Source organism: Oratosquilla oratoria, chromosome 1 (genome assembly GCF_046742065.1).
Source record: "Oratosquilla oratoria isolate Oo_2021 chromosome 1, ASM4674206v1, whole genome shotgun sequence".
NCBI classification, from domain to species: domain Eukaryota; kingdom Metazoa; phylum Arthropoda; class Malacostraca; order Stomatopoda; family Squillidae; genus Oratosquilla; species Oratosquilla oratoria.
In genome coordinates, this window is record NC_134777.1 from 41,930,782 (window position 1) to 41,958,048 (window position 27,267).

Here is a 27,267-nt window from a genome sequence, read left to right on the forward strand (position 1 = left end):
ACTGAAGCAACCAACTTCTCTCAGATCCATAATCCATTCACTTTCCCCCACTTATTTTCCAGCAGCTACTTGTTGTATCCTGCAATGGCAGGCCACACTTCCTCCCCTATCCTTTCCTCCCACCTCTTCTGTATGACCCATCTTCACTTCATATTATTCCATGAGTTCATTTGTTGGTAGATATTATTAAAACGCTTACCGAGTATGTCATTTGAGTTTTATTTTTACCTTGCTCTACACATTAGTTTCAACAAAGACATTTCATATATTTTCTTCTTCATCAATGTAATCTTCATCCTCTAAAAATGGTATGTCGTCAATATTTTCGTAATGCATGTTGTAATCCAATAATTCATCATTAAGGATTTTGTCTGACTTTGCAGATTTCTTTTTTTGAGAATACATTTTGGCCCACTTCTGAATCTCTTGTTTACGCAGAGCAAAGGCATGGGGAGACCAATCAGTGGCCACAGTTGGATCTGTGTTGCTTACTCGACAATGTGCAGCCTTTGACCTTTGCACATCCTGCATGACCTGTTGGCAGGAAAGAAATATTGCATAAATAACAATGAGAAGGTAAATAAGATACAGTTTGGCAATGACACTCATACCATAGGGCCTTCCCCCCTTATAAGTGGGGTGACTATGTCAAATTACACATCCATTTCATCTATCTATATACCAAGGACTTCTTCCCCCCTTGAAAGGGAAGTAGCCAAATCAAAGGCACACACCCATTCCATTCCTATCCCCTCTATTCCTTCTCATTTTAGCTCCTACTGGATGTAGGGTCATCCTAGTCTCCCACCCACTGCCCAGATCAGAAGCTATATAGCAAGACACAGCACATCCACAGCAAGGCTGCTTCATTTACACAGCAACTCCCCTCTCCAGCCCCTTCATTTACATTAATAAAGTCCATAGGCTCCTCTCATCTCTGCACCTCATGAATGATCATCCCTGTCTCCCACCACACTACTGGGTTTGAAGGCAATGCAGCAGGGCCCAACATTATATGATGACCTCCCTCTTCTTTCACTCCAAACAAATTTGGAGCAGACAAATGAACATCCTTTCATCCATTCAAATCTTGAACTTTTCACTCTTTTCTGCTGGGGATGAGGTTTTACACACCCATTATGAGTCCCATTTTGAAATGTTGCAAACCTTGTCTTCTACATGTCAAAAAGGGGGCAACAAAATCTCAAGTGGGATTTAGAGGCAGGTTGAGGGAAAACTAACTACTATTTCACAATTTCCACGTGGTGCACCTGAGTCTTACTCCCATCTGGTAGTGAATGCCAAGGGTGAGGCAGTGATTGAGATTGGCACTATATTCAGTCACTGTCGATTTCTTCTCCCACTATCAAACAATAACTTCACTCTTCCAACTAACAATAAAAGTCCTCTGGTGATGGTGAGGACAGAGGATGAGTTTTGGAAGTCCTTAACCCACATGGATGGTGGTGCATGAAGTGGTAGCTCAGTAGTGGGGCAAGGGGCACTACAATTTGGCAGCAGCTTGTGTAACTGAGCAGCCTTTAAGTTGAGGGTATTTACAGTTTGGTTAATGGTCCTCTTTTCTGCCTGACCGGAAGTTCTGCTTATTCCCAAAAACCATGAATCAAAATATCAACCTATAGTAAAATTATCTGGCTTAACCACTACACAGGAATCCAAAAATTCTAGGTCTAACATTTGATACTATGACATTCAGTCCTCATTCGGACCCAACAACAAAAATCAACAAGAAAACAAACCATCTGAAGACCATCTCTAGCAGCAACTTTGAACAATAAAAAAACTATAAACATCTAAACACAATTCATAAGAACCACAGCATGGTTCTCAACAATCACAAAATCAAACAACTTACAAATACCACAGAATGGAGCACTAAGAATGATTACAGGATACACTAAAACCACCCCTGTAGGACACCTACATACAGAAACCAAAATCCTCCCAAGGGAATCACATGAAAATAACAGAAAAACAGTTCTATGTCAGAACCCTTCACAACGCGCACCCCTCATTACATTTCACAAGCGCCACCTGAAGCAATCCATTTGAATATTAGAACTACAGTTGAATATCAAGAAATGTTACTGGACAACTCTAAGAAAACAATTGAACAAAGTACCAATTTCGTCCTTGTTGGAGGTTTTAATTGTAGTAAAGTCAACCGAGATGAATCGGAAGAAAGTGGCAAAGCAGATTCTTGGGGAAATACCCTGTTAAGTATAGCAATGGAGAACACAATGACCCAGTGGGTAAAGGAAGTGACCCAGGTAAGAGTAGATGACATTCCCACAAGATTAGATCTATTACTAACCAAAGAGCAGATATCAGCTTGAACAACCTTTGCCCCATAGGAAAAAGTAATCATATAAAAAAATTCAACTAGAGAATGAGGAAATAGAGCCAAGGAATGAATCGCACAGATAAGGAAGACTCAATTTTGGGAAAGCAGCTTATTTACGGTTGAAAAAATACTTTGGCTGTTTAATTTGTACAAAGATTGGGTGGTACAGGAGGTAAATCCAAGAGTGATGGGCATTGGATTGGAGATGGTTTGAGAGACTGAAGTTTTTATTACCTTTTTATAAATCTTATCCACATCTACTCCAAGAATATCATTCTGAAGAACTGCATCTGGTAGAGGAAGGACCTTTTCACTCAATGAGGAATCCTCTTCTGCACACTGTTAGGAAATGACAGAATTTGTAATCTATTCAATTTCTACATATACCCTAATTTTTTCTCTCACTGAACAGTGAACCTCATATTTGAATTAATTCTATTAGTAAATAATTTGGTATATGTATACAATTCAGTACTGTACCAAATCAGGTCCAAAATCTGCCACAGCAAGACATTTTTCAATCTCTTCATATAAACCACCTTGCGATTTATCTGGAAAAAAATATATATATACAATAATTTCCTATATATAACTGGATCCAACTACAGTTGTCCCACCCCTAAATCAGTGTCTGATATCATGTTTTCAATATTCAACAATTTACATAGTTACATACATACATATACCAAGGCTTTTTCCCCCTTCCAAGGGAGGTAGCCAAAAAGGGAAAGGCATAAAAACACTCCCACCCATTTCATCCCTAAATACACTCCACACCCCTCCCACCCTTCCTCTCATCTGAGCACCTCCTGGATGACGGGTCATCCCTGCACCCTGCCCACTGCCCTGGGTCAGAAGCAGTGTCGCAAGACACAGTACATCCACAGCGAGGCCGCTTCATTTAATCGGCGACCCCCCCTCTCCGTCCCCCTTTGCATATAAGGCGAGGACGGGGAGAAATCCCTTCGGGCTGCGTCAAAATTTACTCACACATACTACCCCACCCCCCACTTCCCTGCCCATTCCTCCTCATGCAGTCACATCATCATCCATATACAACCATTCTCCACTCACCTCTGTCTTCCGTCCTCTCCCTTCCTTCCTCAACAGACATTCCCCTCTTCCTCATTTACATAGTTACACATGTTAAAGATTGATTTTTTCCGAGTTAGTCATAAGAGTGTTGGACATGGTAGATCAAAGAGTGCTTAGATGGTTTGGGCACATGGATAGAATGAATGAGGAAGATTTGCAATGAGTGTGGAAAGCAGAAGTGGATGGTATCAACTTGAAAGGATGGCCAAAAATAAGTTGAACAGATAGAATGAAGGGGGCTTTGGATGCATGTGGAATGCACTGAAAGAAACTGTGAATGGATGAAAGGATGATGCAGCCTAAAGGGTTGCTCTTTTCATTTGTTTTATGAATGATTTTGAGTACATGAAGAGAGGATTCACCATATGATAAAGTAAATCAATCAATCAACTGCCCTAAGTATCTCATGCAGGAGATTCATGGCTCCCAGGTAACTGGCAACAGCCATAAGATTGGTCCATGAGTCACCACAGGATGAAATACTGTATTGTCTGGGCATTGCTTGTGAACATGAAAATTTCAGTATCCTTTGTGTGATGGCTGCATCTGGGTCAGTTTATTTTTGTATCGGGCCTATTCTGTGTTGGTAATGTCTTAGTGCTGGGTAATAGCCTGAATGCAAGCATACTAGTGTGGTTTTTGCTTCTCTTAGGAGGGTTTTTTCTGTGGGGTTGAAGTCTGAGGGATTTACTGAAGTACAGAGTTTGGTGGTTGGTCTTGAAAATTTTGTTTTGTGATCAGGATCCTTGGCACCACTCACCAACCTCTATATCACATAAGCAACACCAGCTAAACATGCACAGCAGCTAACTATTCAAATACATACAACAATCTACCAGCAGTAGTACACAATACCTCCACCCATATCACTAAACTAGCTCTCCAAGACAGACCACCAAACTCAATATTACACCAATCCCCCCCACACATCAGCCTCATTGAAAAATTCCTCTAAAGAGAAGTAAGAACCACAATGACATGCTTGCATTCATGGCATCAACCAGCATTAAAACTATATCGTTTCAAAATAAGCCTGGCAACAGAATCAAACTGCCCAAGATGCAACCACCATACCAAAGACACAGCATCTCATTCTGCAATCCCCCATACTAACAATCCTTAGACGACAACACAATATTTCTTCCCTGGGTGACTTATGGTCATGCATAATGACTGTAGCTGGTTACCTGGGAGCTGCAGGTCTCCTGCAAGAGAAACCTAGGGATAAAGATTGCTTGATTGACAGAATATCTGTCTCTATGATATTTTTTAGAGTGAGAAACAAGGAGGTGAGGAGGCGAGTGGGGTTGGAAAGGGATTGATGAAAGAGTACTGGAATGGTTTGAACACATGGAAAGAATGAGTGAAGAAACATTAGTAAAAGAAGTGTAGAAGGCAGAGGTGGAAAGGATGAACATGAGGAGGTGACCAAGGATGAGATGGATGGATGGGGTAAAAGGGACATTGGGAAAGAGGGGAATGTCTCTTAAGGAAGGAAGGGAGAAGACAGAAAATAGGGGTGAGTGGAGAATGGTTGTGTATGGATGATGCTGTGATCCATGGAAGGGAGTGGGTGGCAGATGGGGGGAGGTGAGGGAGTATGTGTGAATGATATTTTGAAAGCACAAAGGGATTTTCACCCCATCTTCTCTTTTTCTGCATAAGGTGATGGAAGGGGGTCACCAATCAAATGGAGCAGCTTTGCTACATTGCTTCTAACCCAGGACAATGGGTGAGATGTAGGGATGACCTATCATCAAGGAGGAACCAAGAAAAGAGGGAGGGAGAGGTGGTGAATGGGAGTGGAGTATGTGGGGATGAAATGGGTGGGAGTAGATTTATGCCTTTGACTTTGGGTACCTCCCTTGTATGGGGGAAAAAAGCCATTAGTGTATGTATGTATGATCTTTTTAGACAGCATATGTCTGGGTACTTTATTAACTGCTTTGTTTGAGTCTGTAGCTACTATAACAGCTACTGCAGTTATTATGTAATGGGAGTTGAGTGGGTGGGAGTGAAATGGGTATGAATGCCCTTGTAAGGGGAAAAAGCCCTTGGTATATAGAGGAGATTGTATAAAGGAGTGATTGTGCCAAGAGCACAGTATGGGGTAGAAACATGGAACATAAGAGAGGAGGAGTTTGAATGTGTTCGAGATGAAATGCCAAAGAAGTATGGTAGGGGTTACTAGGTTACTTAGAGTGAGAAACAAGGCAAGGAGGAGAGCAGGGATGGAAAGGGAGTTGGGAGGTAGGGTTGATGAGAGAGTATTAAGATGGGTTGGACACATGGAAAGAATGAGTGAAGAAAGATTAGTAAAAGAGGTGTGGAGGGCAGAGGTGGAAGGAGTGACCATGGATGGATGGGGTACAAGGGCCATTGGGAAAGAGGGGAATTTCTGTTGAGGAAGGGAGAAGACAAAAGATAGGGGTGAGTGGAGAATGGTTGTGTATGGATGATGCTGTGCACTACTCTCTCAGTATGAGTTCAAGTTTCATGATTATTACAAAAATTATATGTAGGTACCCCTCATGATTCCATTGGGAAATCCCCATCTACTGTAATAAAGGAGGGTCAACTCTACATTATATATTTTTTCAGAACAATGAAATGCTGAAATTAATTTGTTTAGATAAACATGTACATACATATACCACGGCTTTTTCCCCCTTATATGTGAGGTAGCCAAAAAGAAAAAGGCATAAAAACCATTCCCACCCATTCCATCCCTAATACACTCCACTCCCCTCCACCCTCTGCCCTCCCTCTTGTCTTGGCACTTTCTGGATGATGGGTCATCCCTGCATCTTGTCCACTGCCCTGGGTCAGAGGCAGTGTCGCAAGACACAGCACATCCACACCAAGGCTGCTTCATTAAATCAGCAACCCCTCCTCTCCGTCCCCTCATGCAGAAAAGGAGATGGGGAGAAATCCCTTCAGTCTACGTCAAATTTTTCTCACACATACTTCACCCCCCAACCCATTCCACCTCATACATCACATCATCCATATACAACCATTCTCCATTAACCCCTGTGTTCTGTCCTCTCGTCATTCCTCAACAGACAGTCCCCTCTTCCCCAAAGCCCCTTTCACCCCATCCATCCATTTCATCCTAGGTCACCCCCTCATGTTCACTCTCTCCACATCTGCATTCAATACTTCTTTTACTAGTCTTTCTTCACTCATTCTTTCCTTGTGTCCAAACCATCCCAATACTCTTTCATCCACCCTATCTCCCAACTCCCTTACCACCCCTGTTCTCCTCCTCACCTTCTCATTTCTCACTCTATCCAGCCTAGTAACCCCTATCATACTTCTCAGACACCTCATCTCAAACACATTCAAACTCCTTCTCTCTTCCTCTTATGTTCCATGTTTCTGCCCCATACAGTGCTGTTGGCACAATCACTCCTTCATACAATCTCCTCTTAGCTTCCATTCCCAAATGTCTATTCCTCATTACACTTTTTAATCCAACAAGGCTTCTCTCAATCTACATTCTACCTCCACTCCACCCTTTCCTGCCACATTCGCACCCAAGTATCTAAAACTATCCACTTCCTCCAGTCACTCTCCCTTAATGCTCACTTCCAGTCTGCTGCCACTTTCACCCCTTGTACATCTCATCACCTTACTTTACCCACATTTATTTTCAACTTTCTTCTTTCACAAACTCTCCCAAACTCTGTCACTAACTTCCTCAATCCTTCCTCTGATCCTGCTACAAGCACAGTGTCGTCCGCAAACAACAGCTGGCTCACCTCCCACTTTTCTCCATTTTCTTTAAACATCTCCAATCGCTGACCCACCACCCTTGCATTTACCTCTCGGACTACCCCATCCATGTATAAGTTGAACACCCAGGGCAACATAACACATCCCTGACAAAGTCCCACCTTTACCTCGAACCTCTCAATCTCTCTATTTCTAATCCTGACACATGCTCTACAGCTCTAAAAACTCTTGACAGCTCCTAGAAGCTTTCCTCCTATCCCGTATATCTGCAAAACCTTCCACAGTGCCTTCCTGTCTACCCTGTCATAAGCCTTCTCCAGATCCATAAAAGCCCAAAAAACATCCTTACCTTTTCATATAGCTTTCTCACATATCTGTCTTACCACAAAAATCTGATCTACACAACCTCTACCATTCCTAAATCCACACTGTTCCTCGCCAATTACTCCCTCTGTTCCTCTCCATGTTAACTGGAAAATAATAAAATATTACAAGATCTAATTAAATTTACCTTTATAAAAATGAAGAGGAGGTACTTTCCCTAGAATCCTTTGCTGTGACAGTTCATGCCTAATTTTCCAAGCATTGTCTGTTAGCACCATCTCCAAATGGCTGATGTTGTCTTTACTAGGGCAGATCCAGTACACATTTATCCCAGTAAAATGTGGCAGAACTCTAACCTGTTTTTAAGAAACTATCATTAATATCTTTCATTGAGATATCAGTTTTGAGAAACAATGGCCAGATTACATAATACAGGTTGCAATAAGACAACCAATCAATTGGGTCAAATACAATGAGAGCATACAACTGCACTCACCATTTTCCAGCTCTGTGAATCATCTCTGATATACTCCTTGTCCAACCCCACCACTTTCAGGCAAAATCAGTTTATCTTATGCAACTCTGTTCCACATGGATGTGGGTCATTATCTCTCAAAGATCTCCCTATGAGCAGGGTCATCATCTATAAGGCAAACTGTGAGACCATAGAGCATCAGTTGGCACTCATTGTTGAAGTTATTTGTCTCCTATCAGTATCATCAAATAATCCTGGTCTAATATATGATCTCTCTGGCACCCATAATGCTTTGCAGAAACTATACCAAAGATATCCAGATGAAACTTTAAAGCCTTAGTAAAAAGATATTTATATATATATATATATATATGGTCCTTATAAATAGTGAGCATATTTTTAATGCACGATTCACTTTGTGCACGAGCAATAAAAAAATAAGTTAAATATGTCATTCCCATCTGGGGTATTGGCTGCTTATTAATGTGGCAAAGTAGCATGCAGTTGATACTTTAGGGTCTATATGGGGCATCCCTACGGACCAGAGCCACACATCATTTTGTCTATGATAGAGGAAAACTCTTCATAGAGAAATTATGACACTTTTATACTACGACTGTCCCTCCGTTATGCTGTCCCCCAACCCCTTGCTGCTGTCCTGTACCATTTCTCTGAGTATTCATTTTCTGCTGTGGGGGAATTCCCTGTGGTGGGGGAAAAGAATACTGCCACAAAGTATTTCCACTTGGATCGTAAGAGGCGAGAAGAAAGGGACGGGGAGTGGGACTAGGCATCCTTCTCCTTATAGCCCCACAGGGGATATTCCTAAACGAAAAAGTAAAGGCATAAGAGGGTCTAGGAGTTTTCCGACCAGCACCCTAAGGTTTGGGTCTTTTAATGTGCGTGGATGTGGTACAGATGAGAGTAAAAGGGAAGAGATAGGTAGTATGTTTGTGAGAAGAAAGATGGATGTGTTGGCTTTGAGTGAAACTAAGTTGAAAGGGAAGGATGAGTGTAAGTTTGGGAGTGTAAGTGGGAGGTTATCAGGAGTGAAGAGAGGGCAAGGGAGGGAAGGGGTGGCTATTCTAGTAAGTGAAGAGATAGGTAAACGTGTTGTGGAGTGGATGGAAGTTTCCTCAAGGATAATGTGGATGAAGGTGAAACTGGGAAAGGAGATGTGGGTCTTTGTAAGTGCATATGGGCCTGGCAGTGAGAAGAGTGTAGAAGAAAGGGAGGACTTTTGGATAGATTTAAATGAGTGCATAGAGGATTTAGGGAGAAATGTCAATGTAATAGTACTGGGAGGCCTTAATGCTAGGGTAGGAAATGGTCCAATTGATGGAGTGGTTGGGAAATGTGGAGTTCCAGGAAAGAATCGTAGTGGACAGTTGATGGTGGAAATGTGTCTAGAGAGAGAGTTGATGATAGCAAATACAGTGTTTCAGAAGAAAGTCAAGCATAAGTACACATGGGAGAGGGTGGTGGATGGAAGGGTGGTAGATAGAGCATTGATGGATTATGTAGTGGTAAATAGGACTATGATAGGAAGAGTTAAGGATGTACATGTGCTAAGGGGAGAGGGTGGGGGAATATCAGATCATTTTTTGGTGGAAGGTAAGTTGAGAGTGGAGGATAGATGGAGAAAGAGGAAAGGGACAAAAGGTAGGGAGGTGCTTAGAGTGAACTCTTTAAAGGAAAAGGAGAAGGAGTACAAGAAGAAGCTGAAGGAGGAGTGGGAGAGAGTGAAGGATAGAGTAGAGCTAGGTGTGGAGGAGGAATGGGGATGGTTCAAGGAGGGAGTCACAAAGTATGCAAGGATGGTGTGTGGAACAAGAAGGACAGGAGGAAATAGAAGGAAGGGTACTGAATGGTGGGATGAGGAAACAAAGAAGGTTGTAGAAGAGAAGAAGCGAGCTTTCACAGATTGGTTACAAAATAGGACGAGGGAGTCATATGAGAGGTACAAAGAAAAGAAAAGAGAAGTAAAGCAAAAGGTAAAGGAGGCAAAGAGGAGAGCAGATTTGAGGTGGGGTAAGAGTATGACAGAAAATTTTGAAAGTAATAAAAAGATGTTTTGGAAAGAAATTAAGAGAGGAAGAGGAGGTGAATCAAGTAGAGAAGAAAAGGTAAAAGGTGCAGATGGAGAGATGATAATGGAAGAGAAGGCAGTAAGGGAAAGATGGGCAGAATATTTTAGGGAGTTGCTAAATGTGAAGGAGGATAGGGAGGGAAAGATAGTCGCAGTGGGAAATGCTAAGAAAATGAGTGATGGGTGAGGAAAATGGAGGAGAAATAAGGAAGGATGAAGTGAAGGCAGTTGTTAAGATGATGAAAGCAAGTAAGGCACCTGGTCTGGATGGATGCCATGCAGAATGTCTAAAAAAAGGAGTTACAGTGATGGTGGACTGGCTGGTGAGGTTATTTAATGTTTGCTGGAGAGAGGGTAGAGTGTCGGAGGACTGGATGAGTGCCTGTATAGTTCTACTTTACAAGGGAAAAGGGGACAAGTGTGAATGTAGTAGTTTCAGAGGGATTACCTTGTTAAGTGTAGTTGGAAAGGCTTATGGGAGGATCTTGATTGAGAGGATTAGGAGAGGAACAGAGGGAGTAATTGGTGAGGAACAATGTGGATTTAGGATGGGTAGAGGTTGTGTAGATCAGATCTTTGTGGTAAGACAAATATGTGAGAAAGCTATAGGAAAGGGGAAGGATGTTTTTTGGGCTTTTATGGATCTGGAAAAGGCTTACGATAGGGTAGACAGAAAGGCACTGTGGGAGGTTATGCAGATATATGGGATAGGAGGAAAGCTTCTAGGAGCTGTCAAGAGTTTTTATGAGAGTAGTAGAGCTTGTGTCAGGATTAGAAATGGAGAGAGTGAGTGGTTCGAGGTAAAGGTGGGACTTCGTCAAGGATGCGTTATGTCGCCCTGGCTGTTCAACTTATACATGGATGGGGTAGTGCGAGAGGTAAATGCAAGGGTAGTGGGTCAGGGATTGGAGATGGTTAAAGAAAATGGAGAAAAGTGGGAGGTGAGCCGGCTGTTGTTTGCGGACAACACTGCGCTTGTGGCAGGATCGGAGGAGGGATTGAGGAAGTTGGTGACAGAGTTTGGGAGAGTATGTGATAGAAGAAAGCTAAAGATAAATGTGGGTAAAAGTAAGGTGATGAGATGTACAAGGGGTGAAAGTGGTAGTAGACTGGAAGTGAGCATTAAGGGAGAGCGACTGGAGGAAGTGGATAGTTTTAGATACTTGGGTGCAAATGTGGCAGGAAAAGGTGGAGGTAGAATGTGGATTGAGAGAAGCGAGTAAATCCCTTGGTGGATTGAAGAGTGTAATGAGGAACAGAGATTTGGGAATGGATGCTAAGAGGAGAGTGTATGAAGGAGTGATTGTGGCAACAGTACTGTATGGGGCAGAAACATGGAACATAGGAGAGGAAGAGAGAAGGAGCTTGAATGTGTTTGAGATGAGGTGTCTGAGAAGTATGATGGGGTTACTAGGCTAGATAGAGTGAGAAATGAGGAAGTGAGGAGAAGAACGGGGGTGGAAAGGGAGTTGGGAGATAGGGTTGATGAAAGAGTATTAGGATGGTTTGGACACATGGAAAGAATGAGAGAAGAAAGACTAGTAAAAGAGGTATGGAAGGCAGATGTGGAGGGAGTGAACATGAGGGGACGTCCTAGGATGAGGTGGATGGATGGGGTGAAGGGGGCTTTGGGGAAGAGGGGAAATGTCTGTTGAGGAAGGACGGGAGAGGACAGAAGACAGGGGTGAAATGGAGAATGGTTGTATATGGATGATGTGATGCATGAGGTGGAATGGGCGGGGGAGGTAGTATGTGTGAGCAAAATTTGATGCAGCCCGAAGGGGGGTCCCCGATTTAATGAAGCGGCCTTGCTGTGGATGTGCTGTGTCTTGCGACACTGCTTCTGACCCAGGGAAGTGGACAAGGTGCAGGGATGACCCATCATCCAGGAGGTGCTAAGATAAGAGGGAGGGTGGAGGGGTGTGGAGTGTATTCAGGGATGGAATGGGTGGGAATGATTTTATGCCTTTTCCTTTTTGGCTACCTCCCTTGTAAGGGGGAAAAAGCCTTGGTATATGTATGTATGTATGTATATTCACAATTGAAAGTTCACAAAACTGTGAGGAAATAGGGATAAAGAGATACCCCCAATGAAGGAAATAACTGTGACAAAAGGAAATCAGAGACCAAATAAAAAACCTTGAAGTCAGAAAATCAAACGGTCTGGATGGAATTGCAAATTGGATATTGAAAGAACGCATAGAGGAGTTGATGGACAAAATATACAATATAATTAAATACTCACTCAAAGAAGGAAAGGTACTACAGGACTGGAAAAATGCAAATATTGTACCAATATATAAGGGAGGAAACAAGGAAAATCCAACCAACTACACACACACACACACTACAACTCCCTTACAAGCACAATAGCAAAAATATGTGAAAAAGTTATCAAAATTAGATGGGTTAAACATCTGGAAGAAAAATATACTGAATCCAAATCAATCTGGATTTAGACAAGGAAGATCATGTACAACAAACCTGATCTGCTTCTATTTGTGACTAATAGAAATAATACAGGAAAGGGATGGATGGGTGGACTGTACTTTTCTAGACCTACAAAAAGCATTTGACAAAGTACCACACAAAAAAATAATAAGAAAAATAGAATCAATAGGTGGCATCAGAGGAAAAATATTGGAATGGATGGAAGACTTCTTGACTGGGAGGAAAATGAGGGTAGTAATTAGAGACAAATACTTGAGTTGGGAAGAAATGATAAGTGGTGTCCTGCAAGGTTTGGTATTGGCTTCAATCATGTTTGCCATATATATAAATGACATGGATGAAGGAGTGGAATGTTATATGAACTTCTTCATAGATGATGCAAAAATACTAAAGAAAGTGAGTACAGAGGAAGATTGTGAATCATTACAGATAGTCCTACTAAGTATTTCAGTGGCTTTGACCCATCGTTTTTCGCTCATATTTCCGAAATAACCATTCACATCAGTATGATATATTAGCACAGCCTAATTCACACCCGGCCATAATTTTTTACGTTAGAGTGCATTTACAAGTGTATTTAATTACGGCGTTTACTCTTGATATTAAGTGTGTCGTAGCCGACACCCGTGAAGTAAATTGAACAGGTGAAGTCGTGACGTCATCACAAACTACCTCGTGTATCCCAACTTCACTTGTTCAATTTACTTCACGGGTGTCGGCTACGACACACGCAATATCAAGAGTAAACACCGTAATTAAATACACTTGTGAATACACTATAACATAAAAAATTATGGCCGGGTGTGAATTAGGCTGTGCTAATATACCATGCTGATGTGAATGATTATTTCGGAAATATGAGCGAAAGACGATGGGTCAAAGCCGCTGAAATACTTATTAGACAAAATCTAGAAATGGAGTCAAAAGTGGGAGGTAAACTTCAATATTGGGAAGTGTAGTATAATGGAATTTGGAAAAAGTAAAAATAGAATATCGAGAGATTATAAAATTGGTGAAGAAGTCAAAAAAGTGAACTCAGAAAGAGACCTAGGAGTAATAATCAGCAAAGACATGTCACCAGACAAACATATCAACAAAATAGTTGGAGAAACCTTTAACCTATTAAGGTCAATGAAAGTGGCATTTGACTATTTGGATGACGAAATGGTTAAAAAAATATTAGTTACACTAATAAGACCAAAACTGGAGTATGCAGCAACATTATGGACACCCAGTACTAAAAAGAATATAAAGAAATTGGAAAGAATACGAAGAGCAATGACAAAGTTGGCACCAACTCTCTCCAAATTAACATACAAAGAATGTCCAGATTGGAACTACCAACTCTGGAACAAAGAAGAGAAAGAGGAGATCTACTAACCATTTATAGAATCATGAAAGGAATGGAAATCCTAGATAGAGATGATTTATTAAAATGGGACAACGAAAAAACAAGAGGATGTGAAAAGAAACTCGAAAAGGATAATTATAGAAGAGATCTGAAAAAAAATAGCTTCCCGCATAGAGTGGTGGATACCTGGAATAAATTAGATGAGGAAACAGTGTGTGCAAACACTATTCAAGATTTTAAGAAAAAACTTGATGCTGAAAGATACAAAGATGTGTCACCATGAGCATAGCTCCCTTCCTGTAAAATACAAGATAAATACACACATATATAAATACATACCAAAGAAAAAACAAAAAAAGTATACATAAAGTGTTGGTATAACAAAAAGTGTAGTGAAGTTAAAGATAGAAGAGACAAAGCCTGGAAAAGATGGAAAAAAGACAAAAAAAAAAAAAAAAAAAAAAAATCCTTCCTATAGAACATCACATGAAGAGGTTAACCAATTTTATAACAGGAAAACAATGTAGAGTAACCCAAAACAACTAAATCTCAGGCACAAAAAGGGCTTTACAATGGAGTTCCTTAAAGAGCCATTCTTTTACTATTCCTGGCAGCAAAAGTAAACAAGAATAAACCTACTTAAATCCATCACTAACACTGACTTTTGACACCAGAAAAATTTGATAACCACCCACAAGCAATTCTTAACCCCTTCCATACGGTGACGCCTACGTAGGCATCATAAGGAGCAAGTGGGTACACGAGGATGTCGACGTCGGCGTCTTGATTATATTTATTGTAGTCATACCTGCGTGACCCCCATACTCTGTAAACTGGCTTCATCATATTTTCTATAGTTATCAAAATTCACGGGTGAAAGAGAACGAGCGATAGAGCAGTGACTTTATTTTTTATAATGCGAGTATTATGATGCAACATCGCACGTCTGGCAGCTAATGCTGCCAGACGTGTGATGTGGCCCGTATTGAAGGGATTAAGAACCAACCTTGACTACACTTCCACAGCATGGTTCCCAACAATCAGAAAGATGACAAGAAACAATCTACAAACTTTACAGAATGGAGCACCAAGAGTAATAACAGGATCCACCTGCATCCAGAAACTAATATCCTCCCCATAAAACACCACATGAAAATGACAGGAACACAATTCGATGCCTGAACCCTAAACACCACATATCTTTCACACTACATTTCACAAGTGCCCTCAATAGAATGCTAAAGAGAATTACCCCCAGAAACATACAATTTAAAACATCAGTAACAACCTACAATCTATAGTACATAAAAACAAATACACACACACTCAATTACTAAAAAATAACCCTTAAGAAAGACTGCCAAACTCAGTACTCCAACAACTTCCCTGAAAATAAGCCCCACAAAAACATTTCAACACAAACAAGATCCACATTGACATGCCTGTGCTAAGGACACCACCCAGCATTAAAACAGAACCAACACAGAATAGACAAGGCCACTGATTCAAACTGACCAGGATGCAACCACCACACAAATTACACAAAACACCTTATACTACAATGCCCCACATTAACAACCTCTGACAACAACACACTATATCTTCCCTGAGTGACTTCTGGTCCTGCCTGGAGGCTGTTGCCAGTAATCTGAAGGTCACAGGTCTTGCAAGAGATCAAGGGCTACAGACTGATTGACTGATTCCCTGATTCAAACATTTTCTGTAAGGAGCCACTGTCCTACCCCTCTTTTAGAGAGAGAATTTGTGACATTAAACTGAATAAATAACTACACAAATCATAGGAACAGTGGCTGACCCCTATAATGGGGCTGAAAAGAAGCACAGTGGTGCTACATCTATCTAGACATCACCAGCTGGAAGTGAAGGCAACACTACTATGGTATAAAAAGATTTTAGCATAGGGGTGCAACTGACTATCTTCTGACAAGTCTATCAAAAGTAAAATTAGTCTGTACACTTATTACTTTATATCTTTACTCAACACTTCTAGTCTCTACATTTCTAACTTAGCAGATACTACTGACTTATTCAGGGGTGAATGTCATACCACCACTCTAGAATTATACCAATGTCCATGCATACAAATCACTGCAGAAAGCTTACCCTTGTAATTTCCATTCGATGTCCCAGTATTAGTTCTGATATCTCACCAGTGGTCAAAATGTCAGTGATTCTATCTAAAAACACTTTACTAAGAATGTGAAGTCTATGTGTGTTCCCTTCTCCCTTCTGCTGGGGATCACCCAAACTCAATGGTTTTGAATACCAAACACGTCTGAAAGAATATAGTAATATTAATAACCATGTCTGATACTACAGCTGAAAAAAAAAACAATGTTCAAAGATGGTAACTGTTCCACTAAAACATTAGAATCCAAATATCTTAAAAATGTATGATACTGTATCTAGGTAAAAAGTGTCAGACAGCAATTTTCTTCCCTTAATAATTAATTTAATAGTATACTCAAACAAAAATCAAGTTAACACCTTGTTGCGGGTGTCATAGGTTATATGTGGTCCAGAGGTGTCATAGTCAATGCATTTCTAGTCTAACGCTCTTAAATTCACCTTGTACTCTCATTAGTTTCTTATCACTACAACAAGTCTACTGGGAATGTCTTAAGCAGTAAACCATAAATGGCAGGTACTAATATCAGGAAGAATCATCTCCTGGTGCCCATGTTCTCAATTTATCAACACCCTCACCTCCATCTTGAGGTGCAGCCCTGAGGGGCAGACGCTCAGTCTCAAAACCAGGCCCAAGATCTATTAATTTCAATTGTATTTCATCCACTTTTTTCACATGAGGAAAGCAGAGCTGACAGCCAGCAACTGATCCCCTCTTCCTACAACTCTAACCCAGTGACACAGAAAGTCCCACACCAATAAAGCATATACAATAGTTCATTGCTTCTTTTCAGAGAGTTCTATGGGAGCACTTGAGGAACCTTGTCAGTCACTGTATTGGTGTGGATTTCCAGTCAATGAAATACCTAAATGGTATTTTGGGTCTAAGATTTCCCACAGAACAAATGATACAGTAATGCTACATACAAAAGAGTGAAAAGGGCTGGAGACTTAGGATAGGAGGCATGGTTTGTCACACTCCTTTTCAGACCCTCCAATTGCTATAACTAAAAAACTCTTACACTGATTGCTATACTACAAAACATGAAATTTTCAGATAAAACAAAAGAATGATCTGTTGGATAGTAGCAGTTTTCTATAAAAAAGATAAATCCCATAGTAAAAGGAAAAACCAAACTTCTGGGTCTAACATTTGCTATCCACAGACATTCAGCCCACATATTAAGGACTTGACAATAAAAAAAAAAAAAAATTGAAATCATCACTAACACAGATTTTGTGCAACCAAAAGCTTCTCTGATAACCATCTATAAACATTTCATAAGAATCACCTTAGAATATACCTCCACATCATGGTTCTCAACAATCCACAAACTTAGCATAAATAACTTACAAACACTGCATAATGGTAAACAGAGTAATAACAGGATCCACCTAACCACCCCTATAAGATGCCTACATTTAGAAATCAAAATCCTCCCACTAGAACACAATGTGAAAATGACAGAAACACAATTCTACACCAGAAATAGTACTGCAAGGTATAACATTAATGGACATTTGTAGCTGTTCGATATAAGACAGTCAAGATGACATACACATACATCATCATATATTAGTGGATACTAACTATATATATATATATATATATATACATATATATATATATGTGTGTGTGTGTGTGTATTTACCTAGTTGTATTATATGGGAAGGTGAGCTATGCTCGTGGTGACCCGTTTTTGTATCTCGCAAGATCAAGTTTGTTCTTAAATTCATGTATTGTATTTGCACATGCTATTTTTCCATCCAATTTGTTCCATATATCTATCAATCTGTGTGGGAAGTTGTTCTTTTTCAGGTCTCTTCTGTAGTTATCTTTTTTGAGTTTCATTGCATGCCCTCTTGTTTTTCCTCTGTCCCACTTTAATAAGTCCTCTCTATCAAGGCATTCTCTTCCTTTCATAATTCTGTAGGTGGTAAGTCCCCTCGTTCTCTTCTTTGTTCCAGGGTCGGCAATTCCAGTTTGACCAGTCTTTGTTCATATGTCAGGCTTGAAAGTGTTGGGGCCATCTTTGTCATTGCTCTTTGTATTCTTTCTAATTTTCTTATATTCTTTTTGGTACTGGGTGACCATATCAGTGATGCATATTCCAGTTTTGGCCTTACCAGTGTTTGTAATATTATTTTAATAATTTCCTTATCCAGGTATTTAAAGGCCACCTTTATTGATCTCAGGAAATTGTGTTTCTCTGATTATTTTATTCATATGTTTATCTGGCAACATGTCTTTAGTGATGATTACTCCTAGGTCCCTTTCAGAATTTACTTTCTTTGTGTGTGTGTGTGTGTGTGTAAGCAGCATATTTAAAGAAACATTAATCTTTTGCAAATACCTGAATTTTGGATGCATGGCTATGTACTATGCCTCCCATCTTTTGGTGTAATAAGCTAATTAGATAATTAAATATATTACACAGCCACATAAAGGTTAAAAATTATCACAAAAAGCATACATTTGTACATCTTCATTTGAAAAAAGTTTATATAATTGATGAAATAAATTTATGTAAATTAAGAAAAATACACAGTATAATGAGGCATATCAGGGACCTCTGCAGAAACACTACATTTACAGATTCCCAGAATCCTAAATTCCCCAACAGTCCCTAAAATCAATGTACACCAAGTCATATGTGACTTATTCAAGAAGAAATCACAGCATAAATCGTATCAAATACACACCAACAAACATTCTTCCAATAAAGTAATAATGTATGACAACCTGCACAAATACTTTATCCTTTTGTACAGGTTCCTCTCCCATCTTACTATAATTTAAGAATATATATAATAATTTCTGGTAAAATCACAGAATTATGCAGACACAACTGACATGAAATTTACACTGTCCTATGGCTCTTAATGCAATATATCCTAATCTAACCTACTGTAACTATTCCATAGAGAAAATTAACCTTTGAAATGCAAAAATGAGAAGTGATAAATCTGTTCACATGGAACAATACCTTATTTCCATAATCGGTCAATTTATAGTTTCACCCAACCATAGAATTTGATATGTGGCTTATGTGTTTCTGGTGAGAAATGTTGTGATATGAACGATGGTGTACATCATTTCCGTCGCAAATGCGTACTTTTGAAGTAATTAAGTATTGAAATTATGCACTTATGCCTACATCTCCCGAATGATGTGGGGAGACGTGTGGGAAATCGGGGTTTTTGGGTGGGGAAGACTAATAAATGGAGTAATGCGCATTACCAAACAGGTGTAAAATGAAGAATACTAAAGAAACCCATAAAAAACAAAAATATCCCATATCGGCGGGTACCGCACGCGGCGCCATGTTTGTTTACTAATGACTGTAAGTATTTGTGAGTAGAAGCGCTAGATTTAGGGCAGCCGCTCGCGCAAGACTTGGTAACCGTAAACTAAATTAAACTAACCTAACAGAGGTAACATTAGTTTACGGTTAGGAAGTCTTGCGCGGCTGGAGTGGACTTCGCTAAATGTAACAAGTCTAGCGAGACATTTTTCGAATCGTTGGTAAAAACAAAGATGGCTACCGCTGGACTCCGGTCCTAAAATATGATTTTTTTTTTTTTTTTTTATATTTTGTAAGTGTTTTTGTTAATTTTATACCTGTTTTGCAATGCACGTTACTCCATTTATTAGTCTTCCCCACCCAAAAACCCCAATTTCCCACACGTCCCCCCAGATCGTTCGGGAGATTTAGGCATAAGTGCATAATTTCAATACTTAATTACTTCAAAAGTACGCATTTGCGACGGAAATGATGTACACCATCGTTCATATCACAACATTTCTCACCAGAAACACATAAGTCACATGTCAAATTCTATGGTTGGGTGAAACTATAAATTGTCCCCATAATCTAACAACAAATTACTCACTTTTTATGTCTTGAACTTCCATGTTCGCCTGTTTTCATAAATTTTCTGAGAAAAGCTCCATGGGATTTAGTTACTGGAACAGTAGTACCGAAAAAACTTGATTGTGGGAACAGAATTAAGGGAGACATTCTGATTCTCCCACAAGACCTACTTGCATTCACAGCTGATTGCATGGCAGCGATTACACACCTGTGAAATCGAAAAGGTGAAACTAACGACCTCTATCATTTGCATATATCTTGTAAGTTCTTACGAGCAACCATTAACTCTTATAAAAATAGATAAATACTTTAAACATGTCATGGATCAAGTTCTGCTGGCGATCATTATGATTATTAGGAACGAGATGAAACCTGACACTCAAAACTTTGTTTACAACTTGATTATGAAGATCAATTACTTATTGTCCCTATCTCTTCGATCAGTCATATTATTTTAGTACGTAATTCGCTAATGTGGATTAGTTAAACGCAGCAATATGAAGTTCTTCGCGATTTCTTCAATAGACAATACACATACCAATTCTCCCGGATATGTACTGTCATTTATGTTCCAGAGGTCCAACACCAGGTTCATTGCAATTAATTAAAATGTTGTAAACATTATAATCATGTTTTGCATGATCTCTCGTTAATTTTTAGGAGTGACGATCACTTCGCAATCAAGAGTTTGTTTACAACTTCACTCGATCAGGCAACGACGGTGATCTATGAAGGTTATACCTTTTGTGTCCTTGATTAGTCATACATCGGATGCAACTGGTTAATATGGTTTTGAATAGTAATATGTGGCTCTTCATAATTTCATTAACTCGTACCAATTATCCCAGAAATGTAACGTCTTTCATGTTCCAGCGACAACCAATCATATGCAGACTAAAAATAAAGTCCCCTATACCTGTTTTCCTCTTATTTAACATTCCACACAAACCTCACCAACTACATTTAACAAACTCATTCATCTAACACCACTACATTCACATTTATTCCCCATTCCCTGGTATAGTGGAAATATAGATTCACTCTTCAACAGAAAAACCATTAAACATTAATAAGCTTACTGATTATTCCTCATAATCATCTGACCAAGGAATCATACCCATTTATATCTCTTTAATACTCATCATCTCTTCTCTTCCCTTATAGCCCTATAATTACCCTTTCCCGTCAGTCATTTCTCTGGCCTATTACACTTCTAATATCATAACCTACCTACCCTCAAGTTGTACATTCAACAACTCCCAAAATAATCTACTCATCTACCCCTTACCCCCTTACCACTAAATTAAATGTTATAGAAGATCGCTATCTTTCTTTGAGTGTAAATTAGTCTACAATCACACGAAATTTGCGTGACTATGGTCTGTAGAGCTGTCACTAAAACCCCTGAAATATCAACTGTATAAGACACACATACACACAGACACTTACGTCGGACAGACGGCGAGGATTGACGTCCTGAAGAAAAAGTGAAATTTTCGTGGATCTCAACGCAAAGGAAGTACCTATTGTATTTGCAGGGAAGGGGATTGCTCGTGGTGTAGTGGGAAAGTGAGGAAAAAGGAGAAGGGGAGGGATTACTGAGGGAAATGGAAGGAAATGAGGAAGGAGAGGACTTGGTCCAGGCAGGCAGACGCCATGTAAACAAACGCGGGCCGGATCAATTTAGTGACGATGAAGGGTCTAACAAAAATGTAAAGATTAGAAACATAGATATGAGCAGCACAATAGAAGGTGAGGATAATAATTTCCATGGATTTAATGAGGGGGGGGGGCGGATACCAACCTCCCCCGACTGGCAAGACTAGAACAAAAACTTGAACAAATGACCGAACATTGGGAGAGTAGGTTCGGTAGAATGTTAGAAATTGCGCAAAGGGTTGAAAGATTGGAAGAACTAGAGAAGGCGAACAAAAACTTAACTAAGGAAATAGAAGAACTAAAAAGACAGTTAAAAGAAGTAAAAGAGGAGAATGAAGAATTAAAGAGGAATAATAAAGAAAACAAAGAGGCCATAGCTAAAGAAGCTAAGGGTTGGAAGACAATCCAAGACAACAGTAAAGTTGCATTTACTGACATAATTAAACAGCAAATGAAAGAACAAACTGAAGACTCAGTTATTAAAGTGATGAGACAAAAGGAGAATATAGTAAGAGACTTAGCAGATAAAAAGAAATGCATAATTATATTAGGAATGGAAGAGAAACACAACCCAGATAGAACCACAAGAATCAATGAGGAAAATGAAAAAGTAAGCAGATTACTAGAATTAGTTCAGGAAGATGAACCTGAAATCATGAAACAAATTGAAGAGAAGTTTAGACTCGGAAAGTATAGTACAGATAAGACCAGACCAATTAAGATTAAATTCAGGTCACAAACGACGGCAGAGAATATCTTATCAAAAACAGGGAAACTAGCAGCAAGTGAACAATATGAAAAGGTATGGATAAAAAGGGAAATGAATAAAGAGGAAAGAGAGGAGGAAAAAATGAAAATACAACAAGCTAAAAAAAAACGAGAACAGAACGGAGTCAGAAAAAGAAGAATTCTATTGGAGAGTAGTGAATATGAAAGTAAGGAAATTCGAAATACTAGAGAAAAACAAAAGGGAAACAGAGAATACAATGGAAGTGGCAGAAAACTAAGAGTGTCTTACACAAATATAGATGGATTAATAACAGGATTGAATGAGCTGAATGATTATCTAAAGGAAAAAGAACCGGACATAATGGGAATTGTAGAAACGAAATTAAAAGGTCCACTACCACCCAACAGTGTAGGACATGATGCATATAATTATTGGATTAGAAACAGAGAGACAAAGCAAGGGGGTGGAGTTATGTTCCTGACTAAGAAGGATATAAACGTGAGGAGTGTCACATATGGAAAGAATACAGTAGAGATGATTATGATCGAAGTGGAAGACAGAGATAAGAAGAACAGAAAGTTTGTGATAAATTATGTGCCTCCAAAAACAGCCTCATGGGAAGAGAGTGAACATAAAAGTATGTTAGAGGACACAAAGATAACATTAAATAAGATAATGGAAGATGGAGGAAGATTAGTTATAATGGGCGACTTTAATTGCAAAGAAGTCTGCTGGGAGGAGATGACAGTAAAGGGTGGAGACGACTCATGGGGAGATGTTCTACTCGAGATGATTATTGACCATACAATGACGCAGTGGATACAGGAGAACACTAGGTATAGAAATGAAGAAGAACCATCGAGACTAGACCTAATAATCACATCTGAACCTAGAATAGTAGAAAAGATTGAATATAAAACACCAATAAGTAAAAGTGACCATATACTGATTGAACTGGAACTAAATGAGGAAAAATACATGAAAAGAAATGAACAATATAGAAAAGGAAGAATGATGTATGAAAAAACAAACTGGGAAGGAATATACAAAGAAGAAACAACAGTGGAAGAGAAATGGAATATTTTGACAAAAAAAAAAAAAAAAAAAAAGGAGTGGAAAAGTATGTCCCAAGACAAAAACAAGAAAAAGAATATGTAAAGTGCTGGTACAACAAAAGTTGTAGGGAGTTAAAAGACAAAAGAGACAAAGCCTGGACCAGATGGAAAAAAGACAGAAGACCTGAAAAATGGAAAATATATACTTGTTATAGAAATGAATATGTACAAGCGTGCAGAGAGGAAAAGAGAAAATATGAAAAAGATGTCATAGAAAAATGTAAAGATCAACCAAAACTATTTTACAGATTTGTAAACAGCAAACTGAAAAACAAACAAGATTTGGAGAAATTAAGACAAGGAGGAGTTGAATACACAGAGGAAATTGAAATGGCAGAAATTATGAACAAGCATTTTAAATCAGTGTTTACAAGGGAGAACATACAACCTGAAGAGATCGAATGGAAAGAGAAAGTCCCCCCCATGAAAGAAATAGAAGTAACACAGAGTGAAATATTGAAACACTTGAGTAATCTTGATGTCAGAAAATCGCATGGACCAGATGAAATAGCAAACTGGATTTTGAAAGAATGCAGGAATGAACTGGCAGACAAAATACATAGCATAATAAACAGTTCCTTGAAAGAAGGAAAAGTCCCAGAAGATTGGAAAAAAGCAAATATAGTACCTATATATAAAGGGGAAAATAAAGAAGACCCTACCAACTACAGACCAGTCTCTCTAACAAGTACAATAGCAAAAATCTGTGAAAGAATTGTCAAAAGTAGATGGGTAAAATATCTATTAATAAACAACGTGCAAAATCCAAGGCAATTTGGATTCAGACAAGGACGATCATGCGTCACCAATTTAATATGTTTCTATTCAAGGCTAATAGATATAATACAAGAAAGAGATGGATGGGCGGACTGTGCATTTCTAGACCTAAAAAAAAAACTTTTGACAAAGTACCACATAAGAAGTTGCTTAAGAAATTAGAAACTGAAGGAGGAATACAGGGCAAACTGCTTAAATGGATGGAAGACTTTTTGCAAGAAAGAAAAATGAGAGTAGTGATAAGAGACAAACACTCAAAATGGGATGAAGTAATAAGCGGTGTTCCACAAGGAACAGTTCTGGCCCCAATAATGTTTGCTATATACATTAATGATATGGATGACGGAATTGAAAGTTATATGAGCTTCTTTGCAGATGATGCAAAACTGTTAAAAAAAAAGTGAACACGGAAGAAGATTGTGAGTCACTACAGAGTGATCTAAATAAAGTACAGGAATGGAGTAGGAAGTGGGAGATGGAGTTCAACACTAAAAAGTGTAGTATAATGGAATTTGGAAAAAGCAAAAACAGAATAACAGGATCATATAAATTGGGAGAAGAAGGAATAAAAAAGTAGAAAATGAGAAGGACCTGGGAGTCATTGTTATGAATAATATGTCACCTGAGAAACATATAAATAAGATTTTTGGAGAAACTTATAACTTAATAAGAACAATCAAAGTGGCATTTACATACCTGGATGAAGAAATGGTGAAGAAAATTCTAATCACTCTGATAAGACCAAGACTGGAATATGCAGCAACGATATGGTCACCAAGTACAAAAAAATGTATAAAAAAAAAAAAACTTGAAAGAATACAAAGAGCAATTACAAAATTGGCACCAACACTCTCAAAACTATCATATGAAGAGAGACTAGCAAAACTTGAACTACAGACACTAGAGCAAAGAAGAGAGAGAGGAGATTTGATAGCTATTTACAGAATCATGAAAGGCATAGAAATTACTGATAGAGAGAATCTGATAAAATGGGATGATAGAAATACTGTACAAGAGGACACGGAAAGAAAACCAAGAAAGACAGCTATAGAAGAGATGTGAAAAAGAACAGCTTTCCTCACAGAGTAATAGACAGTTGGAACAAGTTAGATGAGAAAGTGGTGTGTGCAAAAACAATACATAAATTTAAAAATAGTTTAGATAAAATGAGATATGAAGACGGTACACCACGAGCATAGCTCCCCTTCCCGTAAAATACCTAGTTTTACAACTAGGTAAATAGATATATACACACATATATATATATATATATATATATATATATATATATATATATATGTGTGTGTGTGTGTGTGTGTGTGTGTGTGTATACATATACATACATATATATATATATATGTATATATATATATATATATATATATATATATATATATAAATATATATACATGTATGTATATGCATATATATATATATATATATATATATAGAGAGAGAGAGAGAGAGAGAGAGAGAAAGAGAGAGAGAGGTAGAGAGAGAGTGGTTGGGATGAAGCTTATGTCCTGCACAATCAACTTGCTTTTCCTCCTCTCTTTGGTCCATCATTCCTTTTATTATTATTATCATAATACTACCAACATTATCATCAATACAATAATTACCAGTGCATGTAAATGGGCCTATGTTCCTTAATTTGTCTCACTTGAGATTTTCAATATGAGGGTGGCTGGTTGGTATTGAGCGTGAAGGGTGAGAGGCTGGACGAAGAGGTGAGTTAAAGGATTTACAAAGGCGGAGCATGCCGACAGGAGACCTTTTGATCCATATCTAGGTCGGATGCAAAAAAAAAAAAAAAAAAAAAATCATATTGATAATAAATTAAAACTATAATAATGTAAAAATAACAAATAAAATACATAAATAAATGCATAGGTATAGTTGAATAACAAACAAAAAGGTAAATAGTAAATGATTATAAATTGACATATAACTAATAATAAATGAAAATCAGACAGACAAATTATAACAAAACAAAGACAAATAATATAACATAAATTATAATCATTACAGCATCTTACTTAGGTATTTATCTAAATGATTCTTAAAGCTTCGAACTGAAGTACATCACTACCTGTGCAGGAAGTTTATTCCATTCATTAACTACACGGTTGGCAAAGTTGTTTCTACCTACTTCCAAATTGAATCTATTTCCGGACAGTTTGAGACCATTTTTTCTTGTCTGATTCTCATTCAATGTGAAAATTTGGTCACTTTTGATGTTGTCAATTCCCTTTAAAATCTTAAAGACCTGTATCAAGTCACCTCTGAGTCTACGCTTTTTTAGGGAAAACAGATTCATGTGCTTAAGTCGATTTTCGTATGATTTATTGTTGATATTTGGAATCAGTTTTGTGGCTCGCCGTTGTACTTTTTCCAGTCTGTCAATGTCTTTAATGAGATTCGGTGACCATACGGAAACAGCATATTCCAAATGTGGACGAACTAACGATTTATATAGCTTGTTAATGAGTGATGGACTTTTGAAATCAAAAGATCGCGCAATCAATCCCTGAATCTTATTTGCTTTCTCAGAGGCTGAAATACACTGCTTGGATGATTTGAGGTCGTTACTGATAATTACGCCGAGATCTTTTTCACTATCCACTTTTGTTAACGAATTTCCAAATAACTTGTAATCGTACTTACTGTTATTTTTACCTATGTGCATTACCTTGCATTTACTTGTGTTAAATTTCATTAGCCACTTTTCAGACCATTGCTGTAATTGATCTAAATCTTCTTGAATATCTAATTGGTTTGAGTGATCATTTGCCACTCCGCACAGTTTTGTATCATCAGCAAATTTGGAAACAGTAGATTTTAGTCCATTGTCTATATCATTTATATATACTATGAATAGAAGTGGCCCAAGAACGGAACCCTGAGGAACTCCACTTGCAAAATTTTTCCATCCAGAAGTTTTTCCATTTAAAACAACTCTCTGTTTTCGACCTTTCAACCAATTACTAGTCCAACCTAATAGGCTACCACTTATTCCATGCAAAGCTAATTTAGTAAGTAGTCTTTCGTGTGGGACGGTATCAAAAGCTTTTG

General features: G+C 38.6%; 1 protein-coding gene across 4 annotated transcripts; it reads right to left on the reverse strand.

Annotated features, from left to right (window-relative positions):
• Positions 1-200: 200 nt before the first annotated feature.
• LOC143032937 (putative ribosome-binding factor A, mitochondrial) lies at positions 201-21,505 on the reverse strand. Of its 4 annotated transcripts, none has more exons than XM_076198181.1 (7): positions 21,361-21,505; positions 19,931-20,119; positions 16,013-16,184; positions 7,710-7,878; positions 2,846-2,916; positions 2,600-2,704; positions 201-534 (listed from the first exon to the last, which is right to left on the reverse strand). In XM_076198181.1, the coding sequence occupies exons 2-7, from the start codon at positions 20,101-20,103 to the stop codon at positions 262-264; spliced, it is 963 nt and encodes a 320-aa protein (XP_076054296.1). In that variant the 5' UTR covers positions 20,104-20,119; positions 21,361-21,505; the 3' UTR covers positions 201-261. The 4 variants fall into 4 exon arrangements, with proteins under 4 accessions (XP_076054296.1, XP_076054293.1, XP_076054294.1 ...); XM_076198178.1 differs by lacking the exon at positions 21,361-21,505 and adding an exon at positions 20,450-20,605; XM_076198179.1 differs by lacking the exon at positions 21,361-21,505 and adding an exon at positions 20,220-20,424.
• Between the last annotated feature and the right edge of the window lie 5,762 nt (positions 21,506-27,267).